At 37.3% G+C, this 27,146-nt stretch overlaps 1 protein-coding gene across 4 annotated transcripts in view; it reads left to right on the top strand.

The window, feature by feature from the left end:
- Efr3a (EFR3 homolog A) overlaps positions 1–27,146 on the top strand; it is an 86,116-nt gene that overhangs the window by 45,819 nt on the left and 13,151 nt on the right. For 3 of the 4 annotated variants that reach the window (XM_034516246.2, XM_076911415.1, XM_076911414.1), the window contains 12 exons: positions 1,101–1,238; positions 6,935–7,013; positions 10,306–10,441; positions 12,600–12,761; positions 14,229–14,343; positions 15,509–15,560; positions 17,421–17,593; positions 18,021–18,096; positions 18,814–18,975; positions 20,739–20,870; positions 21,851–21,918; positions 22,791–22,918. In XM_034516246.2, the coding sequence (XP_034372137.1) occupies positions 1,101–1,238; positions 6,935–7,013; positions 10,306–10,441; positions 12,600–12,761; positions 14,229–14,343; positions 15,509–15,560; positions 17,421–17,593; positions 18,021–18,096; positions 18,814–18,975; positions 20,739–20,870; positions 21,851–21,918; positions 22,791–22,918 (1,421 nt within the window). Of the gene's footprint in view, positions 1–1,100; positions 1,239–6,934; positions 7,014–10,305; positions 10,442–12,599; positions 12,762–14,228; positions 14,344–15,508; positions 15,561–17,420; positions 17,594–18,020; positions 18,097–18,813; positions 18,976–20,738; positions 20,871–21,850; positions 21,919–22,790; positions 22,919–23,681; positions 23,733–27,146 lie in introns of all 4 variants that reach the window. The other variant, XM_034516244.2, reaches the window with a different exon arrangement.

Below are 27,146 nucleotides of genomic sequence, written 5' to 3' on the forward strand. Positions count from 1 at the left end.
CTTTTATTAATTTTTTTTCTGTCTATTATCTGTCTAGTCTCTTTTTACCCTGTAGGTACTTTGCATGTGTATTATAGCTTCCAGTTTAGTGTTTTTATGGGTTTTCTGAGTTAGCAGATGAGTGGGTTTCTGTTTCTTGTGCCTTTTTCTGTTTCTTTTATCCAGTTCCAATGTGTTAGTTTTTATCTTATTTTATTCATTATTCTCCCTTAGGAGCCTGTTTGTTTTCTAATGAGGAGACAGACAGAAAAGGGGTGGATCCAGATAAGAGGGAGGTAGGGAGGAGCTGGAAGGAGTACAGGGAGGGGAAACCTTAATCAAGGTATATTGTAAGAGAGGAAAGTGAAACAGAGACTATGGATGCCAGATCATAAGCTTTATCTTCCTGCTGTAATCCCAGTGCTACAGATGGATATTTTTTATTGTTAACAATAAATGTGTTGCAAAAAAGCATAAAATGATGTCTCAAGATACGGACAAAACACAGTTTCTACTGAAAATGTCTCTCTATGCAACTATTCTCATTGGTTTAAATATTTTCATTTTTAATTCTTGGATTCTTTCTGGATATATTTTTCAGCTCTTTTCATTTGTCCCCAGTTGTAGTTACATAAGAGATGGCTACAGATGTTTTCTCTGGGCCTGGACTCACTCAGATCTGTACTGGTATGAATGTTGAGACTGTCTATGAAAGTGAGCAAAGAGGAGCTGTTGTGTTCTTCTGCTTTGTTTTTGAGACAGGGTCTCATTTACTATGTAGCTCTGGCTGGCCTGGCATTCCTTATGTAGACCAAGCTGGCCTTGAACTCACGGAGATCTTCCTGCCGTGGTTAAAGGTGAATGCCATTACACTCAGCCTCTGAGTTTTTTACTGTCATAATGACATTCTGTTAGAAACAAGTTACTACCTATCGGAAAAACTATATGCTTAGCTCTGAGGAAGCTAAGCTCATGAGTTAACTTTGAGTTAAGCTTTAACATTCTTTGGAAATAAAACAAAAATGCCTTTTTAACATTTCTGAGAAGTAAAGTGTATTCTGTTTACCCTTTAGAACTAAAATAGAATTTTTTTGCTTTGGCCGTTTTTATTTCTTTTTTAGTCGCCTAGGCCCACCTTCTTCCCCCTCTGTAGCTGACAAAGAAGAGAACCCTGCAGTACTGGCGGAGAGCTGTTTCAGAGAACTGCTGGGCCGAGCAACTTTTGGGAATATGAACAATGCTGTTAGACCAGTTTTTGCGTGAGTACTTGCTGTTCTTCTCATCTCCATGGAGGTAGCATCGAGCGTTCATTACGTTTGTTTGTCTGTTTGTTTTAAGTACAAATACCATGTACTACATCACTTACCATGCATATCTCCTTACATCCCTTGAGATACTTATGTGCAGTGGGAAATGAGACAGTGTCACCACTATGTGATGCACATTGTTGCTCTCTCTTCTTCCCTCCCTATTTCTTTCTTTCTTCCAGTTCTAGGAATTGAACCTAGTACCCTCCCATAGAGCTAAATCTTAAGCCCCCCCACCCCCCGCAAACTTTCTTTTTGCCTTTACTGGGAGCTTAAGGTTCTGTTCACTTTTCTGAATAAATCTCCTATTTTACTCAGAGTCTAATCAAGATAATATTGAAAACCCCACTGGTCCTTATATGGTGTCTTCCAGGCTCTTATGCAGTAAGTTTCTCTGCATAATCAGTATCCTGCAGGCAGGGCCTTCAGGTCTTGTGCTCCTAATTCCATCATAGCATGATAGGTCAGTGTATTCTAATTATAATTCTCCACCATCTTTCTTTACTCTCTGGCTGTACTGGACTTAGCATATATAGAATATTTTGCATGCAGCATTCAGAATTCTTATTTGGGGGCTGGCAGACACTTACTTCACGGTTCAAAGTTAACCTTTAAATACAACAATTATTAAGTTGTAAAACTATATTAAAAATCAAGAGTTTCATCAGCTCTTCAAAACAACTTGTAGTCTTTCCTCTTCCTTGTCTCAGTAGCCTTACAGAAATACCCCTAAAAAGTAGTCAAATTGTGTTAAATATAGTAAGACAGATTATTTTGATTTATGCCCAGATATTTTGATTTAAAAATAAAATTCAGGCTAGATATAAGGCCGACTTTACCACATTAACTATACTTGAGTTGAACAATTTAAACTATGTTTTTTTTGTCCTCCCCCTACCACCTTTTTAAATTAAAATATGTTTTTCATATTATCTATTTTGATCATGTTTTTATCTTCCTTCAACAACTCAGATCCTTTCTCCCTCTCTACACACCCAATTTTATGTTCTTTCTCTTTTAAAACAAAGCAAAAAACTACCACAAAAAATCAAAATGAGCAAAAGAATGAGACAAAAAAAGCCAAAACAATGCAAAGTAAAACTAAAATTCTATAAAAATACTATTTGTTTTGTGCTAGTCAAATATGCATTGGTTCTATACTAGAGTGTGATTTGACATTCCCAGTGAGACTCAATTGGAAAAAACTGCAGAGTATCTTGGTTAAAGATGGAACCCTGTGTCTACATCTCTGTCTGAGTGCTGGGACCCATCTGACTTGAACATTTACAGGTTCTGTACCTGCTGTTGCCACAGTCTTTGAATTCATATGTACATCAGTCCTGTTGTATCTGGAAGACCTGGTTTACTTGTGTCTGGAAGACAGTTCTGTTTTGAGTCATCTGTCACTTCTAGCTCTAAAATTCTTTCTTCTTCCCCTTCTGCACAGATCCCTGAGACTTAAGGGGAGTAGTTTGTTGAAGTCATCTTATTTAGGACTGAGTGCTCTAAGGTCTCTTATTTTCCACACATTTTCCAGTTGTGGGTCTCTGTGTTCACCCCCATGTACTGTACGAAGTTTCTCTAATGCGGGTTGAGTGAGGTACTGATCTATGAGTATAGCAGTATGCCATTAGCAGTCACTTTATTGCTATGTTCTTTAGCAGGACAATTGTAGCAGGCTTGGCCCTAGGACCATGTCTTACCTAGTTTCAGGTTCGTGGCTATTTTATGAGTGTCAGATATGGGTTCCATATCAAAGAGGGGCGTTAAATACAGTCAGAAAGTTGTTTACACCCATAGTGTTTATGCCTTTATTGCACCAGTGTATATTTCAGGCCCTCTTGCAGACCTCATGGCTTTTAAATAGGTGATGATGAACAGAGTACCTTCAATGCTAGTCAGTAGTAATGAAGCTTCTAGTTATACACAGGCTTGAATTCTTCATGTTTAATGACATAAGTATGTGTTATTTTCATCAATAGGGTCTTATCTTATGCTGTTATAAGCTATTTAATAAGTTAACTAGGTGCTAAAAATGGTCTACAAGTAAGCTACTATGTAATTGAATATATGAAGAATGACACCAGATAGATGAGGGACATGCACAATAATTATAGATTATGAGAAAAAGGTCACAAACTGATCTGTCATTTAAAATCAGAAAATTCATACCTAACAGAATTTGAAGTAGATTTCTTGATTTAGATGTGGCAAATATTAACAAAACTGCTTGGTAGTATGATTTGTAAAGTATATTTTGGTTCAACATTGAAACAGGCTTTTTATTTCAATTGTTACTTGATCTATAAAAAAAAAAATGAAAAGATCCCCAAAGAATTTTAAACATCAAATTTTCAGTCAACAGCAAGTATAGGACAGCTGGCATGCTGGATGCAGTGAAGGAATTAGTGTGAAACAAGAGGAGAAAGCCTAGATTACACCAGGGAAATCTCAACATTTTAAGTCTTTATGTAATTATTAATTGTCAATTAACTATTAATTAATTATTAGGTAAGTACTGGCAATTTTAACTAAAAGTTGCAAAATGGCAGGAACTGCCCTTTGAAGTGTTATGAGCTAGCTTTGAAGTAGGAACACTGTGTTAGTTGGTTATAGGAATGAAGTCCTATACAAGGTTTAGGCACACTCAATACAGTGATTGTAGCAAGCACATGAGTGATCACATCTTTGCTTGCTTTTCCAGTTTGTAATGTCGCATAAATGAAACCACTATATGTATCTACATATACATGTATATATTTTTGATTTCCAAATTCATTATAATGAGTAACATCCATTTTGCCAGGGACTGTTTGATATCAGTCCCTTTGGATTTACACCCAAATGAGGAACTGGTAAAAGTGTAACACATGATCAACACTGTTTGACAATTTGCCTAGCTTGTTCTCTGGCAATTTTAACCATAATCTTTAAAGTTTGAGAATTAAGGTAATGTAACTCATGAGCAAAGCCTGATCCATGTTAGACGGTGGATCTGATAAAGTCACTGCAGCTACACGAACGGCTAGCTCTGCCTTGGTGTTTCCCTCAGAGAGGGGACCTGATAGTCCAGTGTGAGCTCTCAGGTGTCCTATAAAGAATTTACACTTTCTCTTCAAAATTAATTGTTGGCTCTATAAACACAAATCGGCTGCTTCTGAGGAATGCTATAGTTGCACAGCAGTTTCTAGCAGAGGGATAGACTGAGCTAAATATGAGCTATCTGTATAAGTATCAATGGCTTAATTCGGAAATGCTTGGAACACAGCAATGACAGCATGTAATTCAACCAATTGAGCTGACACAGATGATATATAGCAAAGGAGATTACTTGATCTTTAAAGGCATAGGCAGCTGTTCCTGATGAGGAAAATCATTCATCAGGCCTTGTCTGTCAAAGAGTTTATGCCAAGCCTTAATGGCTGTGTTTTGAATTTGAGCGAATAAGCCTGAGTCATATTGTATATGGTTATCACTAGAAGCAAATTGCCCTTCTCCCATTAAGGCATCAAAAGACCAACCATTGCCTGCCTGAACATTTCTCTTAGCTGTCTCTTTACAATTCTCATGATACTCTGATTTCCAAATAAGATGGTCACCACCACTAAGAACTGCTCTCACTAGAGTATTCCAATCCCTAGGAGTCAGTCATTCTGCTGCAGCAGATTCTAATATTGCAAGAGTAAAAGGAGCAGTGGTACCATATTGTGACACTGCATTGTTTAATTCTTTAATGATTTGAAAATTAAACCCTGTATAATGTCTCCAAGCAACCCCTTGAGTGTCTGTGATCTTTGATACAGGGAGAGCCTCAGCCTCTCCCTCCTCTGGGTGATCTGTGGCTGAACTAAAGCCAGAGGGCAGGGGCCATCTTTGGACTCTGTGAGGACCCAGGGAATTTTCGCCAGTGGCCTTGCCCTCTCGAGTCGTCTTCCCTGTCTTTAATTTTTGTAACTGATTAATTAAGTCCTGATGCTCTTTCTCTAACACTATTTGTTGTTTAAGGAAAAAAAATTGTCCTGTAACTCCTTTCTGGGGTCCATAGCCACCATCCCCATAATGGGAGCATCTGGAAGCGGAGGTGCACAGGGAAGGGGGCCTTTGGGAAGAGGGCCAATATTTGGCCGCCTCTTCCTCTAGGTCATCCCAGTCTAACTCCGACACATTGTCATCAACCTTTGGTCGTATTTTGGATTTTAATTTTGGATATATGCATTTTATCTTTTTCTTTTGAACACTTGAGTCATTTCTCTTTAGGCCAAGCGCTGCTATTGGATTTTGTTGCCTTCCCCCTTGGATTCTCTCTCTGATTCAAATTTTGAGACCTATTGGATGATCTTTGAGAGGCCGATCCATTATCATCATTATTATCTAGACAAATTAAATCTATTTCTTCCTTAGAAGAATCAACCCTTTATTTTGTTTTTTTTTTCTTTTCTTTTTCTTTCCTTTTACTGTCTTTAAAAATTTTTTCACCCTCTTCAACAGCCACCGCTATCTACTGACACTTTGTTAAGATCATTTCATTTATCAAGTTCCAATATGAAAAGGCAGTAACTGGGACCTTTTCAGGCCCAGATGTCCTGTAAAAATCTTTAAGTGCATCTCCAACTCTATGCCATCTTTTCTCTTCAATGGCTTTGTCTTGAGGAAACCATCAAAATATGACAACAAATGCTGAATCTTTACCTTTACTCCTCGCTTCTTTAAAGCCTTTCTCATCTGTTCCACTTATAGTTCATGCTGACTTATTTCTTGCTCCATTTTCATTACTATGACTTACCTGGTCTTGATGCTGCAGGTTCCCGTGGCGATCGCCTTTGTTCCACTTTTGAATTTTTGGTCGACCCTTCTTCCAGTAACCCCTCATGGGGTCTCTCTTTCTTGCTGCCTCTCGTTGGGTGCCAGGTGACCTGTCCTGCGAGTCAGTCGAGGTCTGAGTGGAGATGAGAGTGGGGATGGAGGGGCAAGAGACTCAAATAATGGAGACAAGACAGGGTGTCTGATCGTGTCTCGTTTATTGAAATGCAATTGTGGGTATATAAGCACAAGCAGGGGAGTGCAGCTGAAGACACTTTACCACGAATAGCTTGCAGCTGGGGACACTAAACAGTAAGTCCAGGATAGGTTTGAGAAAAACAATATGTTTATCAAAGTGTACTCAGCTGTTTGTGGGCTGTTTGCAAAAACATGATGCTAGAAAACCAAGTCTCTTGTTAGGGTGAAAAAGTATCAACCTTCAAATATATGGCCCAAGATGGCTGCAAAGATAATAGCTGCTTTCAGGTAGGAGTCAGCTCCCAACAGTGTGCCTCTTGTGAAATAATTTTCTTTCTAACTGCTTCATTTAGATAGTCTAGTTTTTGTGACTGTTGTATGGCCCAGGTCGGCAGTTAGAAATGTATGCCATAGTTCTGAAAGTAGAATGCTGTTTGTTTGGTTTTTGAGGCAGTATTTCTCTGTTTAGCCCTGGCTGTCCTGGAACTCTGTACTGTTGACCAGGCTGGTCTCTAACTTAGAGATCCACCTGCTTCTGTTTCCTGAGTGCAGGGATTAAAGGTGTGTGTCACCATGCCCAGCTTTTGCTGAAGGTTTTAAAGTAAGCTGTTATTAAAACCAAGTTGTTAATTTTAAATTGTTATTTACAGGCATTTAGATCATCACAAGCTGTGGGATCCTAATGAGTTTGCAGTTCACTGCTTTAAGATTATAATGTATTCTATTCAGGTAAGGTTTAATCAGTTTTATTTATTAAATGGGTAATGATTATTCTGATGGATGAGCAGATTATTAAACAGGTGGAAAACTAACATGCAGAGTATCGTTTTTGTTTTGTTGGTTTTTGAGACAGTCTCACTCTGTAGCTCTGCCTGTATCAGAACTTGCTCTGTAACCCATGCTGGCCTTGAACTAGAAGAGAACCGCCTGCATCTGTCTCTTGAGTGCTAGGATTAAAGGCCTACACTATCACACCTGGCACAGGCATGCACTTACTTAGATATTTTTTTCTCATTTACTGCTTGTTTTCTTATTACCAAGACAAAAAATAACTAATAAGAGGATTAGATAATGTTGTTGGACCACTTTTAATTGTGCAGTTACTTAAGTCATTTATTTTGTGTTTCTGTTTAATTTCTTATAACTTCTAGTCTTAATAGAATCTTCTGTGTGTTGTCTTCTACAAAGAACCGCTTTGGGGCTTTTTTCTCCTCAGAATCTGAACAGATTTGCTTAGCTGTTAATTGAGATGGGATTTTGTTTTGTTTTGTTTTGTTTTCAATTTTGGATTTTTCACTCTGCATTTTTTAAATATATTATACTATTTTAAGTAAATCCCTTGTGAGTAAAATGACTATGGGTCCTAGTTTGCCTAATGCATATAGTTACTAAGAATATCCTCATCCTCAATTACAGACGTGCCCTGGTCAGACAGTAAATTAAATAGCCATAAGAAGGCAGATTTAGCTACAGGAGGTTCATGAGGAGTGTGCAGTTTCCCAGGCAAGAAGCTCAATATCAGGTTGTTGTTGATGGTGGTGGTGATGGTAATAGTGGTGTGTGAGTGTGTGTGTGTATGTGTGTGTGTCCTCAGTTTAAAGATAGCTTAACAGAAACCAAAGTAAACCTTGACTGGCTTCTTACTTGAGGCTATTAACAAAGTACCAATGTCAAGACAGAATGTCAGAAATGTCTAAAGATACCAGTGACATTAATACCAATGGAAAGGACTTTGTGCTTTTGAGCAATAGCTTCTTTTTAATTTTTTTAAAATATTGCATGAATGTTTTGTCTGCATGTACACTTACATGCCAGAAGATGGCATAAGAGCCCTTTATAGGTGATCGTGAGCCACCATGTGGTTGCTGGGAATTGAACAGAAACTCTGGAAGAGCAACCAGTGCTCTTAACCTCTGAGTCAACTCACCAGCCCCTTCTATTTCATTTTTCTTTATAATTTATTTTCCTGGTTGGTTGAGTATTTTTTATGCAATATTATGTACATTAATCAGGTTTACCATTCTACTTTCCTTCGCCCTTTTAGTTAATCCTCTTACTTCACCTAGACAGTTTGCTTCATTTTCTTCTCTTCTGTATGTATATGATTTTACATATATGATGTATATATGCACATATACAATCTAGGACTCACAGTTGACTTAATTTACTTAATATAATTAGGGTACATCTAGTTGCAGACTCTATTTTCCTTCAAACAATATAACCTCATTCTTACTGGCTAGAAAAATTTCCATTGTATGTGTATATCACATTCTTAAAATATAGTTACCCACTGCAGGTATGAGAAAGGAAACCAGCTTGGAAACAGGTCTCTGGATGTGTTGAAAGAGACTAAGATTTGGGGATTTTTATTCTCTTTTTTCTTGTGTCATGCACAGTAGTGGACTCACTCATGAGCATGTGACATGGATAGGTTTTGAGGGCAGGAGGAAGAATTCTGTTGGTAAAGTACTTGCTGTATAAATGTGAACACCTGAGTTTGAGCCATTGACCCTGTAAAATGTCAAGCGTGGTAGCACAAGTTTATAGTTACGGCACAGGAGAGGCCGTCTTAGCTGAATCACCGAGTTCCAGGACAGTGTGACTGTCTCTAAAAAGACAGGGTGGATGGCATACCTAAAAAGGTATACCTGAGATTTACTTATAGCTTTCACATGTACTTGCACACACACATACACACACAGTATAGGTTTTGGGAAAAAAAAAAAAGAAAAATGGTCTCTATTTAAAAGAGTTCAGTCAGGAATGGGAGATACACATTTTTTATTATATGAGCGGCAGAAGTAGGTGGCTCTCTGAATTTGGTGTCAGCCTGGTTTATGTAGCAAATTTTAGACCATCCAGGACCATGAAGGAAAACCCTGTCAAATAAATAAATAAATAACAAGGAAGGAAGGAAAGAAGGAAGGAAGGAAGGAAGGAAGGAAGGAAGAAAGGAAGGAAGGAAGGGGAAAAGAAAAAGAATTAACTGGAGTCATATGTGTTTCTAGCTATACTGTTTGCTCATTTGCGTGAGCATTTGTTTCAAGTCCTAATATTTTTTTATTGTTACTTACAAAGTCAATTGTGAATCCTCTGCTTTAAGTTTTGTCAGTTACACACTGATAGTATTTTCCTTTTGACACTGAATTTGACTATACAGGCTTTAACTAGAGAATGTTAAGGTGGACATAGTAGAATTTATTTGTTGGTGATGGAGAAGTACTATATGTTCATAACTTATTTTCACTTTTTGTCCTACTATCAAATTACAGGAGTATATTAGGTATTGTTTGTGAAATTCACTAAAAGTATAAAGAGATTAAATTTTCTCAAATATTTGGGTACCAGTGCTTAATATTTAGTTATCTATAGTTTTAGTTATCTTTACTTTTAATATATTTATTTATGCACATCTGTGAGAGTATTGAATGTGCACATATGAGTGCTATGACATGCATGTGCAAGTCAGGACAATTCGAGACTCAGTTCTTATACTGTACTTGTCAAGATAGGCTGGCTCTCTCTCTCTCTCTCTCTCTCTCTCTCCCCTTTCCTTCCCTCTCTCATTTTTAAAATTATTTTTATTTATGTGAGTGGTTTGCATGTGTGAATTTGTACCACATGCATTGCCAGTGTCTACAGAATGCAGAGGTAGGCATTCTTTGGAACTAGAGTTCAAATCAGTTATGAGCTGCCATGTGTGTGCTGGGAACTAAAGCCTGAGTCCTCTAGAATAGTGAGGGGTCTTGATACCTGAGCCATCTCTTTAGCCCCCACCTCACCACCATCAAGTTAAATACAGTATTTGGTAATTTCCTTTTTTTATTAAGAATGTCATAAAGAGTTTACAGTATCACTGTTTATTCTTTAAAGAAATGGTTTTTGGCAGTCACATGTTATAAATATCAGTCCCTTGTAAGGAGTGGTAAAATACCACCACGTTGTGCCTTTTCATTCTTATGGATATACCATATGCATTTACTTGCTCACACATCTTTGTGCTGTTTGTTTCCTTTAGGCTCAGTATTCTCACCATGTGATCCAGGAAATTCTTGGACACCTTGATGCTCGTAAGAAGGATTCTCCACGGGTTCGAGCAGGTATCATTCAGGTTCTGTTAGAGGCTGTCGCCATTGCTGCTAAAGGGTCCATAGGTGAGTACCACTAAAGCACAGAAAGGATGCAGTAGTACTACAGTCTCCTCAGTATCTGTATACAAAGTACCCTTTAAGATCACTCCACGTATTTTCACATGGCCTTAATTTGAGTGCACATGTGATTAGTCTTTTCTTCTTTTTTTCCCCCACATTCTTATCCTTGTATTTTCTTTTAACAAAGTCTTTAGGATATGATTTGTATACTGAACATTGTATAAATACAGAGTTACAAAGTGTTGCAAGTCAACCATTTCTCCCCCCTACCCCCTTAATGTTACTAGAGTATTCAACCCAGGGCCTTGCACATCCTAGACAAGTGTTCTACTACTGAAATACATCCAAGCTCTTTATAGTTTTCATTTTGAAATGACATCTTAGTAAACATTCCATGCTAGCCTTGAACTCACTATGATGACCATGTGGGCCTTAAGCTTGAAACCTTTCTGCTTCAGCCTCCTGAGTAACTGGGATTTTAGGCATACACTGCCAAGCCTAGTTCAGGTTCAGAGTTCTTAGAACAAAAGTACAAAATCTAAAATGCTTCAATGTTTAAACCTACTGAGGCTGACAAGATGCTGAAAGTGGGCCACAGTTGTTTAAATGCAGCAGCACTACAACCTCATAGTGTCTTTGTGTTTAGGAGTATAGGAAACACTGATGAATTTGCTGTTTGTGTGTATATCCGGTCACTAAAGTATGCAAATATAGCTGTTACTAACAAACACACAAACATATATGTGAAGACCTTCTTCCATGTGTAGTTTACTTAGACAATTCTAATTCTGTACTATAAAGAGACTTTGATCACATGGGGCATGAGATAACCAGGGATCAGAAAACTGGAGGAATGTGGATGAGCAAAAGAAGAATATTCTGTGGTCCATTTTGCTGGAATGTGTGGGAGAAACAAGAAGTTAGAGTGCACGCAAGTCATTCTCCAGTTCAGGAGAGCTTTAAGGACTGACTGCAGGTGTGCTGCAAAGTGTCGGGTTGGCTAAAGAGAAGTGCTGTCATTGTTTTAGGTGTGAGGACAAGAACTCGACCTTGCTCAGCATGCCTAGGAAGCTGGCCAGGTGTAGAGGGACCTAGTCAAAGATCTCAATGTGTCATGCATATGTGACTAGGGAAATGAGGGACTGTGATAAAGGTACAGAAGCTAGAGGGAGACTCTGGCTATGGTTTTATTGCTCAAAAGTGAAATGGAAACCTTGTTGACTGGATATTCTAATATTCCTTCAATAATAAATAAGAGTGAACACTTTGGGATTTGGGCTTTTCATTATTTGTCTTGTAGTTTATCTTATAAAGATAAAGATAGCTGAGTCTGTGCACCATTAATCACAGCACTTGGGAGACAGAACAGGTTGAGTTTTGTGAATTCAAGGCTAGCCTATTCCAAACAGTTCCCAGTGAGACCCTGTATCAAATTTAAAATTGATATCTATCTATCTATCTATCTATCTATCTATCTAAAGGGAGAAGAAGAAGGAAACGTGTATTAATTGGCAGATTGCTTTGACATATGACAAGGATAACACTGGTTATATATTGAATCATCATGTTTACTAATGCCCGCTGTGTGTTAGGTGTAGCAAGCTAAGATCTGTGTATGGGGGCTGGTATTTAACAATGGCTTCATTTCTGGAGAAGTTTGTAATTGTGTATGGGTGACAGATATGAAACCTGTAATTAACAGGTAATATTATTGAGGAAAAAATAGAGAAAAATCAGTTCACTTGAACTTGGTGGACTGAAGAGTTTCTCATAATTGGAAATTCTTCTGTTTTTAATCTCAGGAAAAAAAAATTCTGTTACAATGAACTGTGGAACTTTATGGATTCAGTCCTCAGTCAAGTTACATATTATTTTAATAAACATTAATTTGTATAGACAAAGTTTGACCAGTAGAAAGATTTCGATAGTCCTTTGTGTATTCGTATTTCTGAGGAGCAACTAGTTCCTCATAGATGCTAAGAACATGTTTGTAGTGTGATGGTGAGACTTTGGTTTTTAGTTAGACAGCCTCAGAAAAATGAACATGATAGTTCATAAATTATTAGTACTGTTGACAGAAACAAAAAGTAACTGTAAAGTCCACTGAGAGGTTTGAGAGTCATTCTTGGGTATCCAGACTCACAAAGATGATCTGTCACAGGGCCGACTGTGCTGGAAGTCTTCAACACCCTGTTGAAGCACCTGCGGTTCAGTGTGGAACTGGAAGCCAATGACCCCCAGAAGGGGTCTGTAGGCAGTGTCACCTTAAGCTCCAAAGACAACGACGAGAAGATTGTACAGAATGCTGTCATCCAGACAATAGGTTAGTGATTCAGTTTCTCAAGTCACTGCATGAAAGCCACTACACAGCGATCCAAGATGTTCTCCCATCAGCTACCTGGCTCATGCTATACATTTGTCAAAGTCCAGTCATGCTGTAGACCTCTAAAAATCGTGTGCTTGAGGAAAAACAAAGCCTGAGACCACTGTCCTTTACCCTTTTGTACCTGCTATTGACATCTTATGCCAGTTCTTTCATTTTAACTCTCCCTCATCTTTCTTATGTACACATGTGTACATGAATGTTTATGAATGTATCTATAAGAAAAACATGCACACACATTTATTTTTTAAAAAAATAAATCTACTAGGTATAATAAGTTGCATACATCATAGTCTTTTACTGCCAAATTCTTTTATTTTAATTGAAAAGAATTTCTATACAGTATATTCTAATCATGGTTTCCCCTCCTCTATCTTCTCTCAGATCTTTCCTACCTCCCTGCCTTGCCACCAAGCCTCATGTCCTTTCTTTCTCTCTCTTTAGAAAGCAAACACACACACAAACTAGAATTAAAAAAAAAAAGTGAACACAAATAATACACTCACATAAACACCCAAACAAAACCCATACAAATGCAAGATCTGTAATCATAATATATAGACAAGACCAATAAGACAAAAACCAACCAAACAAAAGCCACAAAGCAATAAGTAGCAAAAAGTCGATAAAAATACAACTGAGTTCATGTTAGCTATCCATTGCGGGGCATTTGGCCTGCCCTTAAGTATGGTTAACATACCCAGTGAGATCCCATTGAAGAAAACTCATTTTTCTTTCACTACTAAGTTCTTAAGTATGTTTTTCCACAGAAAAAGTTTTGTTGTTGTTTTAATATAACCAAAGTTTTCAAAATTGATAAATACCACTATTATTTGTGAGTGTTTACTTTTTTTTTTTTTTTTAATTCTCATTTCTCTGAGAGGAAACTAAAGCAAGGATCTAGGCTGAGGAATTGAGGTTTTCTGGTATTTATCAGATTTAACAGCACAGGAATTTAGGTTTACAAGCTGAACATCTGCTAAAACTTACTAACAGAAGTTTATCTGAATATTTACATTATATTTGATGTTGGAGAGAAGAAAACATAATTTATAATTTATTTGGAGTTATGTAGCTTGAACACAGTTATTGTTTTAATCTACAGGGTCTGTTTAAAACTTCAACTTTGTGGGCTGGAGAGATGACCCATGGGTTAAGAACACTTTTCTTCCAGAGGACCTAGGTTCGATTCCCAGCACTCACATGGAGGCTAACTACCATATATAACTTCAGATATTCTCCTGTGGCCTCCCTGCGTTTCATGCATGCAAGTAGTACCTAGACAGTTATGTAGGCAAAAATGTCTATGTACGCAAAACATAATAACATAACTTAAAAATCAGTTTTGGGTTACATGGGGAAATTACCACTTTTGAATTTCTTAAATTTGTTTTCATATATTTATAGGATTTTTTGGAAGTAACTTACCAGACTATCAGAGGTCAGAGATCATGATGTTCATCATGGGGAAAGTGCCTGTTTTTGGAACATCCACTCATACTTTGGATATCAGTCAACTAGGGTAAGTCCTCAGACTATAAATGAAGTCAGTGTTTGATTACATTTTTTTTTTAACTCAAGAAAATGTTAGTGTTTTGAAATTTTGTTAATAAAAAGCAAAAGTGTTTTCTTTGGTAGTAGATCATTAAGCTATTAAAACAATGCTTAGCATACATTTTGAATCATTTTAAACTTATAAATTTTGGGTTTTTTTTTCTCTTTTATTGATGAAATTGAAGATTTATTTGGCCTGTGGATTGTGTGTCTGCATGATAAAACTGAATTTCCTAAAATCTTAAAACATTGCTAGTGAATCAGGAATACTGACTTAGGATGTTAATGAGCCCTCTTTATAGAGTTGATTTGGTAATATACTTAAACCTTAGTTAATGTGTTAAAATGATCTCATCATGACTTATAAATGTACCTAACTATTGGGTTGTCATAAAAACTTGTTAGACCTTTAAAGGAGATGGAGATCCACCTGTGCAGCCTACTGTAGCCCATCGGTCCATGTAGTCAATAAAGTGCTAAAAAAGCACTGTCAGCTGGAGAAAGTAGCATAGGACTGTAAATATGGCAGGGGAACATGTGTCCTTAACACGTGGGCAAGAGAGACAGCTGAACGAATTCATAAATGGAAAAAGGGGTATTAGTGGCACAAAGATTAAAAACTAACTAAAGAGTATTTCATTCTTAAAAAGTTACTCTATCTTTTATGGGGAATAGTGTAAGAACGTATGCAATGTGCGATGTTCAAATAGATCAAAATAGCATTTCCATCTCTATTTTTAATAACCGTAACCATGGAGGACAGTTGGCGTATCTGCACACTCCTAGGTCACTTGTCTTATACTTAGAGGATTTAATCTTCATATCAGCACATCAGTTTTGTTCTTGAAGACTCAATTCAATAACTTGAATTTTTTGTTTAAATTATTTTTTATATATATTTACTTAATTCATATGAAATTTATTTTGGTGGATAAAGTGAGTCATGGCAGAAGCAATTATAAAAATAAATTAAATCTATTTAGCCAGTGAAAATAGTTTTAAAATCAGAAAAAAAGTACTTGAAGTAGATGAAGGTATAATAATGTAATAAAGGTATAATATAATATAATGAAGGTATAATATAATATAAATGTAAATTAGCATTAGTAACACCAATACTTTGTATATTTCAGGGATTTGGGAACCAGGAGGATTCAGATAATGTTGCTGAGGTCTTTGCTCATGGTAAGGAGTTTAATAGACAGGAGGGGCACACCCCTTAAATTACTGACAGGAGGAGCTTCACTGCTAGCTTCCTTCCTTCCATCCTCAGTCAGAATCTGGCTAGTTATTTCTGCATTTGTTCACTTTAGTACCTCTCTCTTCATCTTCTGCAGGACTTCTCACTAGCCGGTGCTTATCTGTCCTGGCTTTTTGTTTGATCTTCAGTATGCTCAAGTTTACAGACGTCAGAAACAATTTCCATTTTGTAAATAGAGATAAACCCTATGTTCAGAGGGGTCAGGTGGACAGAGCTGAAGAAGTCCAAGGTCACTGAGCCAAACATTAGAATTCAGAGATGAGAATTCATAGTGCCTTCTACATACTGACTGGATAATGAGTTGTTGCTGAAAGTATTTGTTGTTTTAAATTTATTGTGGCAATAGATCAGAAAAGGGAATAACAGGTTCTCCAGTACTGTATGATTAAATATGTTCACTTTTTTCTTTCTTAATTTTTAATTAACATGTAGTTACTTAATTTTTCCCTTCACCTCTAACTCCTTATTCTCTCCTTGTCTTCAAATTAATTCTTATTCTTTAATTATTATCATTACATCTATATGCAAATGAATACTTATTACATACTTATTACATCTATATGCAAATGAACAAATGACACTTGCTGAGCCCATTTATTGCTTGTATGTATATGTTTTAGAGGTGACAATATAGGGAACTTATCTCTGGAGAAGGTTAATTCTTCCTCTCAGCAATCTCTAATTCCCTGTAGCTCCTCACCTAGTGGGTGTGGCTTTGTGGGATTCCCTCCATCCACGATGGCATATCAGCTGTGTTGACTGGCATGTCAGATTTAAGAGTGTCTATTTAAGAGACACGGTTTGCATTTACCTCCTGGCATCATGGCAAGGACAAAGCAGGGACTGGTTTTTCTAACCAGTTTCTTTGAAGTTCATTTCAGAGACCTTTCTTATGCATCTTATTATACCCTGTGTTTTACATTGGGCACAGGAGAACCTTCTGTGGTTTCAGTTTTAATTCCCTTTCTGGTGCTTATGTAGGATTTTGAATCTAGTTTGAGTGATGCTTATCAATCCTTTTCCATGTGTCTTTTTTTATTTGTTGTGTCTTACTTTAAAACATCTTCATATTCTAATGACATAGACACCGTTGCTTTGGTTTTCTTACAAAATTTTCTAAGATTTGGCTCTAATTCTTTATAGAAAAAATATCTATAAGTATTTAGATACCACCATGCTTCTCATCATAGTTATCCCAGTCAGCTTTGTGAATTCTTCTGTGGCATAGTTTTTAAATGTTTAATAGCACTTCAGTATATTCTCCTTCAAAGTTTAAAATTGAAAGAAGACTAAATATTATCTAGAGTATCAAATTGAGTAACAAAACACAATTTTCCAAACTGAAATATGTTCCTATTCCCCAGTAGTTTCATTGGAAATAAGAGTTTTCAGGGTCAGCTTTGCTGTTTTCCATCTGCACTTTCTGTAAATGTGCCCCCCCCCCCCAACCTGTGCCCTGGCTTTCTCTATGTAAGGGTGTAGCAGCCTGCCTGACAGACATCAGTCTGGACAGAGTTGTCAGGCATGTAGTACTTGGCAGTTGAGCCCACACATGGGACCACATACCACATATATGATGTGCATCTTAAACTTCTTTCAAATACTGATATTGACATACTAACATTTTTACTGCCCTACAGGTTTCCTTCATATATTTCTTTAGGCTTGTGCCTATAGTTTCTGTTCCCCAAACAGAATTTTGTGATTAAAAAGAGTAATGTGATAATTTTGCCTAAGGATTCAAGAGAAAAATCATTGTTTGTTAATTTTCCCCTTATAATCAGGTGACTTCTGGATACAAAGCCAAGACAATTGTTACTGCACTGCCTGGGTCATTTCTGGATCCTCTATTGTCACCATCCCTCATGGAAGACTATGAGCTGAGGCAGTTAGTCTTGGAAGTAATGCACAACCTGATGGATCGCCATGACAATAGAGCAAAGCTCCGTGGCATCAGGTGAATCACCATGCTGTGAGGGGCTTCAGGAAAGCTTTCGGTTTTCGCAGTCAGTGTGTTGAAATCTGTGTGTGGGTGGGGGGGATGTTTAGTTGATGTCAAATTGATTTATTAATTTGTTTTAAAATATGTTTCAGTGTCATTCCCTGTGCCTTGCAGAGGGCTAATATGGTGATGACTGCACATGGATTAAAAACTGGTTTTATTTTACTTTTGCTTTAAGCCTATGAGTGGCACTATGAAGGGAGATGATGTAACTCTTAGTTAAGCATGATCAGCCAGTACTATCATTTCATATAAACATTTAAAATGTTTATAGATGTGTCACCATTCAAACTTCTTAGTTCAAATATAATCCTCCACAAAATACAGTGTATCAGAGCCAAATGTGCTAGTCATTAAAAATGATTGATTATATTGTTTGTAGAATAATACCAGATGTGGCTGACTTGAAGATAAAAAGAGAGAAAATTTGTAGACAAGATACGAGCTTCATGAAAAAGGTGAGGTCACTGTTTAAGAGAGTGTGAAATGTAATTGCAGAGCTTTAGATTGTCAGGTGGTTTGTATTAGTCTGTGTCCTTAAATGAAGCCATAGCATTTGGAGTAGAAGCCCTCCTTCTCACTGGCAGCCCCAGCCTCAGTTCTACCACACTTCCTCACCTTCTCACCTTCCCAAAGGCGCATGCTAATATAGGAAAAAATGGCTCTTTTTAAATTTTTTTCTAAAATGCAAGTGCATATGCATTGTTATTTTACTTATTTTAAAGTGAACAACAGTATAACAGAAACATTTCTTGTACCCCATTTTTCTAAGTCTGTACTCTTTCTTAGCGGGAATCTTGGAGGGATATTACTATGTCGTTTTGTGAGTTTTTGTATGTTGAATGAAAAGAGTCATAAATCATGTGTTCTTTTATATTTATTTTTTCAATTTAGTTGTGTTTTGACGAAATTCATCTTAACTGTATTGGTGACACCATACATATTATATGTGGTGTAAGATAATACAAATTATGCATTTGTTGGCTGACATTTGGGTTTGTTCCTGTTAGGTTACCATAAGTAATTCTGCTGTGACTATGCTTGCATGTACATTATTCTGTACAGTTCTGAAATGATGCAAATGCACTAGAGAACACAAATGTGCTTTGTGCAGTCATTGCTCTTATGTGTACTACACTGTTAACGTACAAAATTACCTTTTTTGTATCTTTCAGAATGGGCAACAGCTATATAGGCACATATATCTGGGCTGCAAAGAGGAAGACAACGTTCAGAAAAACTACGAGCTTCTTTATACATCTCTGGCTCTGATAACTATCGAACTCGCCAATGAAGAGGTGGTTATTGACCTCATTCGATTGGCCATTGCTTTACAGGTATGCTGTTATAACGTTCCACTGACGAAATTTTTTTTTTTTTTTTTTTTTTTTTTTTAGTGAAGTAAATGTCACTTATAGAAAGGTATAATTATTTAAGAACCTGATTTTTGATTAGCAAGGTTTTTGGTTGTAGATTCAGTTACAGTGAATATAAGGTATGTGCTAAAGTCATACTAAATCTTTCAGCACTTGATGAAAAAGACAGTTCTTGTACTTACACTTCCAATCTACTGGAAAAGAAAGTTTTTAATAATTGTTACTTATGTGTCATTTTTTTAGATATCTCTTTATTTTATGTCTATAAGTGTTCTGTCTGCATATGCACCTGCGTGTCAGAAGAGGACATCAGATCCCATTATAGATGGTTGTGAGCACTATGTGGTTGCTGGGAATTGAACTCAGGACCTCTGGAAGAGCAGCCAGTACTCTTAACCACTGAGCCATCTCTTCAGCCCACCAAGTGGCCTTGTTTAGTTGGAGTTGAGTGTTACATGATAAAAAGGGCAACATGCAGTTGCATGCACCCACCCACCATGTGTTAATGTCAGCTATCTAGACTATCTTTAGTTTCCCATATGAAACCATATGGGAAACCATATGATGCAGTGTGAGAACTTGATTTTTCTTTTTTTTTAAATTTTATATTTTATTTACATTTCAGATGCCATCCCCTTTCCCCATTTCCCCTCCCTAGAAAACTCCTATCCCATACCCCCTTTTCCTTTTTGCTTTTATACAATTTTTTTTAAATGTTAATCAAAGGCTTTATAAGTTTGGTAATGCTCAATCAGAAGTGTAACCCAATACCCAACCTAGATATATTAACTATCTTTGACTGGTGGAGACACGTGAACATCTGCCTCCATGCCCCCCCCTTCTCTCTCTTTCTCTCTCTCATCACCTAGCTTCTCCTCTCCTTCTTCATGTACTCTCCTTGCTCCATCTCTTCCTCTCTGTACTCCTCCCACCTTAGCTCCTCCTACATATCACCCTTCCTGTTAAAATAAAACTTTTCTCTCAAAATGCAATTAGAGCATAGTTATTCCTAATTGTACCAGTGAGGTGCAAGATAGTCCTAATACCAAGTCCATCATTTTGTTAACTAACCAGAACCTCTGTCATCTCTCCTAACTAAAACACTTAGTTTTGAACCTGGCTTTTTTCTTGGCTTTAGAATGAATGTCAGCTGAAAACTATTCTCTCGGATCTTATCTCTCAAAGTAAATAGCCAGGATTGGCTATGAGACTATAGGTCTTCAACCCCGTCAGAAATCCAGAATGACTGAGTTAACTGAAATTATGGGAAGCACAAAGCATAGCTTCTAAAACTTAGCCAATTTATACAGACCGCTGAACACCTGGAAAGCCCCTATACTACTGAATGTTGGAGCATCAAATCTTCAGCCTTCTGGCCCAGAATCATCTGACAGACCTTAGTGATGGAGGATTATTAAGGGCTGATTACTCTGTCTAGGCAGATATAATCAGTCGACTATTCTGCAAGTGTGTCCTTTTCTGGACAGTAATTTGTCTGTAGATGGAAAGAGGCAATTCTTGCCTAGTGGCTGTCAACGCACAACTGGAGTAACTCCAAGGATGCTCAGTTTCTTCTTAAAATCCACAACAGGAAGCTGTCAGGAGCAGACAGGTCTCTAATCAAAATGAACATTAATATAGAAATATTTGTAACATCAATTTAATGGACTTCTGACGTTTTGAAAACCAACTATCCATTCTAATGTGTTTGTTTTCTACTTAAGGACAGTGCAATTATCAATGAAGATAACCTGCCAATGTTTCATCGTTGTGGGATCATGGCACTGGTTGCTGCCTATCTCAACTTTGTGAGTCAGATGATAGCCGTTCCAGCATTCTGCCAGCATGTTAGCAAGGTGAGAGATTCAGAAAAGTTCTTAAACCTGATTTTGTATAAAAACAGCTAAATTCTGAGTAGTTAGATAGATAGATGGATAGATGGACAGACAGACAGATGGACCAATACACGGATGGATGGATGGATTGATGGATAGATGGATGGATGGATGGATTCTGTGAAAATAGGAGGTTCTAAATCAGAAGTAGTTAATACTGTCATGTTTGGGTTGTTATAATTTTTGAACAGGTTGTTGAATAGAATAGAGTGTTTTCCTCTCTTCGTTGAGCCACTGTGGCTTTTGTCATCTTTAGTTCTGTTGTTTATTTGTACATTCTGAGGTAGAGCTAGAGTTGGATGATTAATGTGCTTCTTCGAATTTTACCATCTTTCAACAGCGTTCAGCTTTCTTCAGTGGTCATTCCAGTTACTGACATGATTTCATCTCTGTTTCAGAGTCCTTAACTTAATTTAACAGAAACATGCCACTCACAGCCTTGGTCAGAGAACCTCGTTTATATGAGAACTTGTAGCACATTTTACTAAATGTCAGTTTTTGGTGCATTCTAACAGTTCATTCACTTAAGGCTCATTTGCATATTTGAGGCCTGGGTAATCAGACCCTTTAGGGAGTCACCCTTCCCAGGGCTCTTAGCTGTGAGCAGCAACTACTGAGCACACAGGTGGAAAATAGCTCCTGAAGAGATTTCTAAAATCTGTATTATTTTGATATATGCTCTGTTTCTCCATAGTATGTTTAAGCAAATGTAACACACTGTTTTTTTTACTTTATATATTTTATTATCAGTCTTTTGATAGCTGATAACTCTTTAGTATTATGGGAAAACAAAAGGAACTTAGTTTGAATTCAGAGGTAGACTTGTGGTGCTTAAAGGTATTTTTCAGGCTTGTGCTTAGTTATTTTGTAGATGTTCACTGCAGTGTCCTAAGAAGTGAGAGTTTTAATTTCAATTTTGTTCTGTGTTTGCTTGTTTTCAGGTTATTGAAATTCGAACTGTGGAAGCCCCTTATTTTCTACCAGAGCATATTTTCAGAGATAAGTGCATGTATGTAAATTCTTTATATATGAAGAAATAGAGAGAATATATAAACTGGTTTGTTTATGATTACAAAGGAGTAACTATTGTTCTAGGTTCATTATTATCCTAATTGTCTCATCTCTGTCACTTAATTCATATTACCTTTCCCTTACATTATAAAGTACTTGTACTCTGTAGATACAGATATGCTTATAGTCCTGAAAATACTAACATTGTCCAACTTTGTAAAATGTGGTAATATATTTCTTAATTATGGCATTGTTTTTGTGTGCATTCTCACATAAGTGAACACTTCTGTTCAATTTTCTTGTTGAAGATTTTTCGATAATATAACAACACATACAGTTGTAGGACAGAAGTAAAATCAAATTCATCTTATATATCCTTATTTGTGTTACACAGGGGGAAACCTGCACCTTATAACACTTGATGCACATGTTGGGCTCTAAGAGCAGGAGGCTCAGTACTGAAAGCACAAGCGTAGGATAACAACCACAGCGGGAAGGAAGGGAGTATGGGATCTCCTGTGCCTACACATGGGCTTCCTGTCATCCATGGCTCTGGGCTTTGCATTCACTCCACTCTGTTTTCACTTTCATCCTCTATATTTTACTTAGTGTGAAAAATAAAACCTGAGTTTAGTGTGACTCGTCCTTTAATGTTCAGTGGTGTTCAGACATTAGCAGAGTTACAAGGCTCAGTTTACTAGTGATGCATGACTGAGAGAATAGCCCTAGCAACAGGGATTTGGTCACTTGGTTTTCTCTAATCTCCAGATAACTCATACATTTGTCTTTCAATGTAGAAGTCCCTGCTGTTTTACCTAATTTTGTTCAGGAATCAGTATTGAATAATTTTTGTTCTGATCAACTTGACAGGCTTCCAAAATCTTTAGAGAAGCACGACAAAAATTTATATTTTTTGACCAACAAGATTGCAGAGTCCCTTGGGGGAAGCGGGTACAGTGTGGAGAGGCTGTCGGTTCCTTATGTGCCACAGGTTACAGGTATGTCCAGTAAACTTCCTGCCATGCACTAAAGAGGCAGTGATAATTTTATAGGTGAATTACTCTCTCATGGTTTTGTTTTTAAAGATTCTTTTTTATTTTATGTAAGTGCTGCCTACATGTGTGTTTGTGCACCATGTGTGTACAGTGTTTGAGGTGGCCAAAAGAGAGCTTTGGCACCTCTGGAATGGGACCTTCAACGGTGTGAGCCATTGTGTGGGTGCTGGGAACTGAGCTCAGTTCTCTACAGGAGTGCTCAGTCCCTTTAACCACTAAGCCATCGTCTCTCCAGCCCCTCCTGGGTTTTGTTTCTGCTTTTTGTTTTTTGATACATGTGCATGCCTCTGTGTGTGTGTGTGTGTGTGTGTGTGTGTGTGTGTGTGTATGTGTGTGTGTGTGTGTGTGTGTGTTTAAAACTTAAAAACTGAAAACACTTTTTAAAATGTTTTCAGTTTTTAAGTACCTCATTAGAAACTTTTTGTAAATCTCTAAAGATGTAAATAGAATTTTACCATAGGCAAATCAAGTGTTTGGTTTTACTGTTATTTTTTAATCTATTATTTGTTCATTTGTAAGTTTAATATGTTAATATTTCTTAAATAAGCAAAATAAAATATTTTTTAAACAATCCAGTTTCACAATTGTCATTTAAAAGACAAACAAAAAAGCAAAAGATAAAACCATAGTAGAACTTTATAATTTAAGGTTTTCTTTTTTTTTTTTAAAGCATTTAAAAGATTAAATAATTTCACTTTGGATTTAGCTGTCTTTCCTTCAGGCCCAAAGCCTCATAAACCCAGGCGGAAATACAAAGGTAACTAACTATAACTCCACCTGGTGTTGCCTGCCCTGTCCTGTAGGTAAAGTGCTCCCTGGTGCAGTGTTTAGAGAATGGAACTTTACGCTGTGTATTTAGGTGCCTGTCCTTAGCTCTAATTCTGCTCTGTCCTTATCCCATAGAGTACTTTATCATGTTTCCTTCCTCCCTGTTCCCTTAACTGTAGTTTATAGTAAAAAGTCTTGTACTTTTTCTCACATGTGACTTTGCTTCTTTTATTTCCTTCTCCCTTAGAACAAGCTATGTTCTGTTTCACGGTGCCTCCTTATCATGGCTTAGGAGGACTCTGAGTACCTCAGGGTATAGTTAGTCTGGATAGTACAAATAGACATTTTCCATTTTTAAAGACTGATGTTTAAAATTAGGAGTCCTAATAGTGATATTTTATGGCATACTTATTTTTACTCAGTTATTACTTTTTCTTCATGTGTAGCAGTTGTCTACTGTTGATTTTAAAACTTATGGGCAGTTAAGAACAATAAGACAAAGTAAAAGAAAAATGTATTTAGTGTGTTGAATAGCTTGCACCCCCCACTATCATTGTCATATTAGCTCTATTTTATCATATTTTGTGCCTGGCCTTGATAGCAGCACTATGGTCATATTCCTACTTAATCTTTATAGTAGCTTAGTGAAGAAAGTAGCATTATCTCCTTCCCACACTAGGACACCGAAGTTGAGAGTAAGTAATTTGATTTGCTAGCACACTAAATTTAACTGTCTCTGTGCTCTTTGAAGTACTTAATAATTTTATTTCACTAACTTTTTAATGAGATCAAAGATTGGCATGCATTCAGAATGATCCATGACAGCAAGGAGCAGTAATCACCATCTTTGAGTCTCATGACCATGAGTCCAACCCATGCACAACTCTAAGACCTGACAGCAAGGTCAGTGGTAGAACATTGACTGCAAACTGATTCAGACTGCAATTTTGTTTCCCATTTCTTGAGAGAACAAAAATTCCAAGGTATTAGCAGAAGGCCAGGCATGGTGGTATATGCTAATCCCAGCACCCAGAAGGCTGAGGTAGGAGCATTGCTACTTTGCAGTGCTTCTTAACCGATTAATATGTCAGACATTGAGGGAGGTGGTAATGGAAAGATGTTAAGATTGATTACTATCTTGAGGAATTACAACCTCATGAGGAAGCCAGATGAACAACTTTGTAGTTCTAGAGAAAGAATGACCATCTGCGTGATACTGCCGAACCACTGGTGGCTAAGCAAGGGTTGGCTGACCCTGCATTGTTTCTCAGTCAAGCTAGAATTTGAATGACGAGTGAATGCATCAGTGTGTACTGCATACCACTGTATAACAATTAGACAATGCTCTATCTGGAATAGTTAGTGGTAACTATCCCATAACGTAATTAGTGCATAGTTCTGTGCAAACAGAACCCAAAGCAAGCAAGGTAGGTAGAGGTTCTGATTTTTATAAAGTCAGGTTTCAGTATTTTCTTAAGTGTGGTTTCTCCTGAACCCCAAAACACCTGTAGTTGAATGACTTTGATACTATTATTCTAGCTGTATAGGACAGAAAATTGATCCATTGTATAATGTGGTTTTAACATGACAATCATTGGGGCAATTATAGTAGTTCTTAAAGGGGATAATGAGGACATGGAGTGAAATCACAGTGCATGCTGAATGGATTCCAAAGGGAATGTTGCTAAATGCTGAAGTATCACCTATTCTAAACAAAGGCTTCTCTAGAGGTCCTGGTTATAAGGTGTGTCTGGACATTGCTCTAGGGAATTTAGCAGTCAGAACTTGTTAGTAGCAGCTATTTCTTTGTTCCTCTCTCATACAAATATCATAATATGTATGTGCAGTGACACAGAAATCTCAGGAAGCAGTGCATTAGTTAGTGGGCTGTATAGCTCTGTTTATATGTCATAGCTAGGATGGAGGTCATTTACTTGAGAGGAAGTTCCTCTAGCAGGAGAATGGAAGAGGACATGCATTAGGTTATCCTTAGTAAGAGTCTAGGTAAGACAGATGAAGATTTCTTTAATGATGGCACTCTTGAAAGAGAACAGTAGAGATAAAGATGACTTGTTCGACACAGAATTGAGATGAAAACTTTCCAAACAGAATTGATGAATTAGAAGTTGGAGATGTTAAGTTGGCATTTAATAGAGATGGTGTTGAATGCTAGTCAGCCTCAAGAGTATCTGTAGTGTGCCTTCCAGGTGCCTGTTACAGCCATGATGTTATTTGCCAGATAGATCCCTTATAGCAATGAGAGTAGGACAGGACCCAATTGCTCACTGTTACCACATGTAAATGGTCTTCCATAACACCAAGGAAACATGATGAGCTATGCTTTCCAGATGCCTCTCTCTCTAGTTCTAAATGAGAGAAGGTATTGGAAAGTATTTGTGTGGTTCTGAAAGTCAGAGATAGTGGACTGTATATATCCTTCAGAACTGAGGTATATAGAGGGCAGGCAGCTCACTTGCCATTTCTGGAGGATGAGCATGTGCCTTAGAGTACCTGACAGCTGTCCTGACCCACTCCAGCAGTGACTGAATAAACCTCTGATTCTGTGCACTGGGGTGCACGATGCACTTTCCTTTTGCCTTCTAGAACCATGGTTATTAGCTGTTCTTATATCCTGACCTTTCCTATTACAATGCTTCAAAGAAACATACAGAAAACCTATAGCTATGTGAAAAATCTCTACCCTATATCTATAGTCATAAAAGAAGGGGAAAAAAACAGGACAAGATGATATCTTATTACTCTTAGGTTTGCTGTTATCACAAAAATAAAAGATGACAAATGTCAAGAGTGTCTATAAAGGAGCCTTCCACATTGATGGTTCTCATGATTAGTGATACCATAAATTAATATAGCTACATTGGAAAATAGAATTGAAGGTTTTTTTTTTTTCTATAAAACTGAAAACATATCTATCATATGGTCCAGCAATCCCACTTAGGAGCACACCCAGAGGAGTTGAAATCAGGGTGTGAGCTGTCTGCACATCTTCTGTAGCACACACTACTCACAAAGGCCAGCTTGCAGAAAAAGCTAAGGTGTTAATAGTCTAACAGTGATATCCATATACAGTGCCAGTACTATTCAGAAAAATAGATCTCACATATGTATCAACAAGGGTGAATCTAGAGGACCTTGGGCTGGAGGCATGGCAAATACCAAATTACCATATGACTACTTCCAGTCACACAGGAAGACTTACTATCAGATGGTTTATTACACAATATGGTGATCATTGGCGATTATTGTGTATATTTCAAATTAGCTAAAAGAGGAATTAAGGCTGTCAAGATGGCTCGGCAGGTAGTTGCCCTTGATCCCAAGCCTGATGACCTGAGTTTGAGTCCTATAACCTCATGGTAGGACAGAACTGTCCTCTTCATTC

Source organism: Arvicanthis niloticus, chromosome 13, assembly GCF_011762505.2.
Source record: "Arvicanthis niloticus isolate mArvNil1 chromosome 13, mArvNil1.pat.X, whole genome shotgun sequence".
NCBI classification, from domain to species: domain Eukaryota; kingdom Metazoa; phylum Chordata; class Mammalia; order Rodentia; family Muridae; genus Arvicanthis; species Arvicanthis niloticus.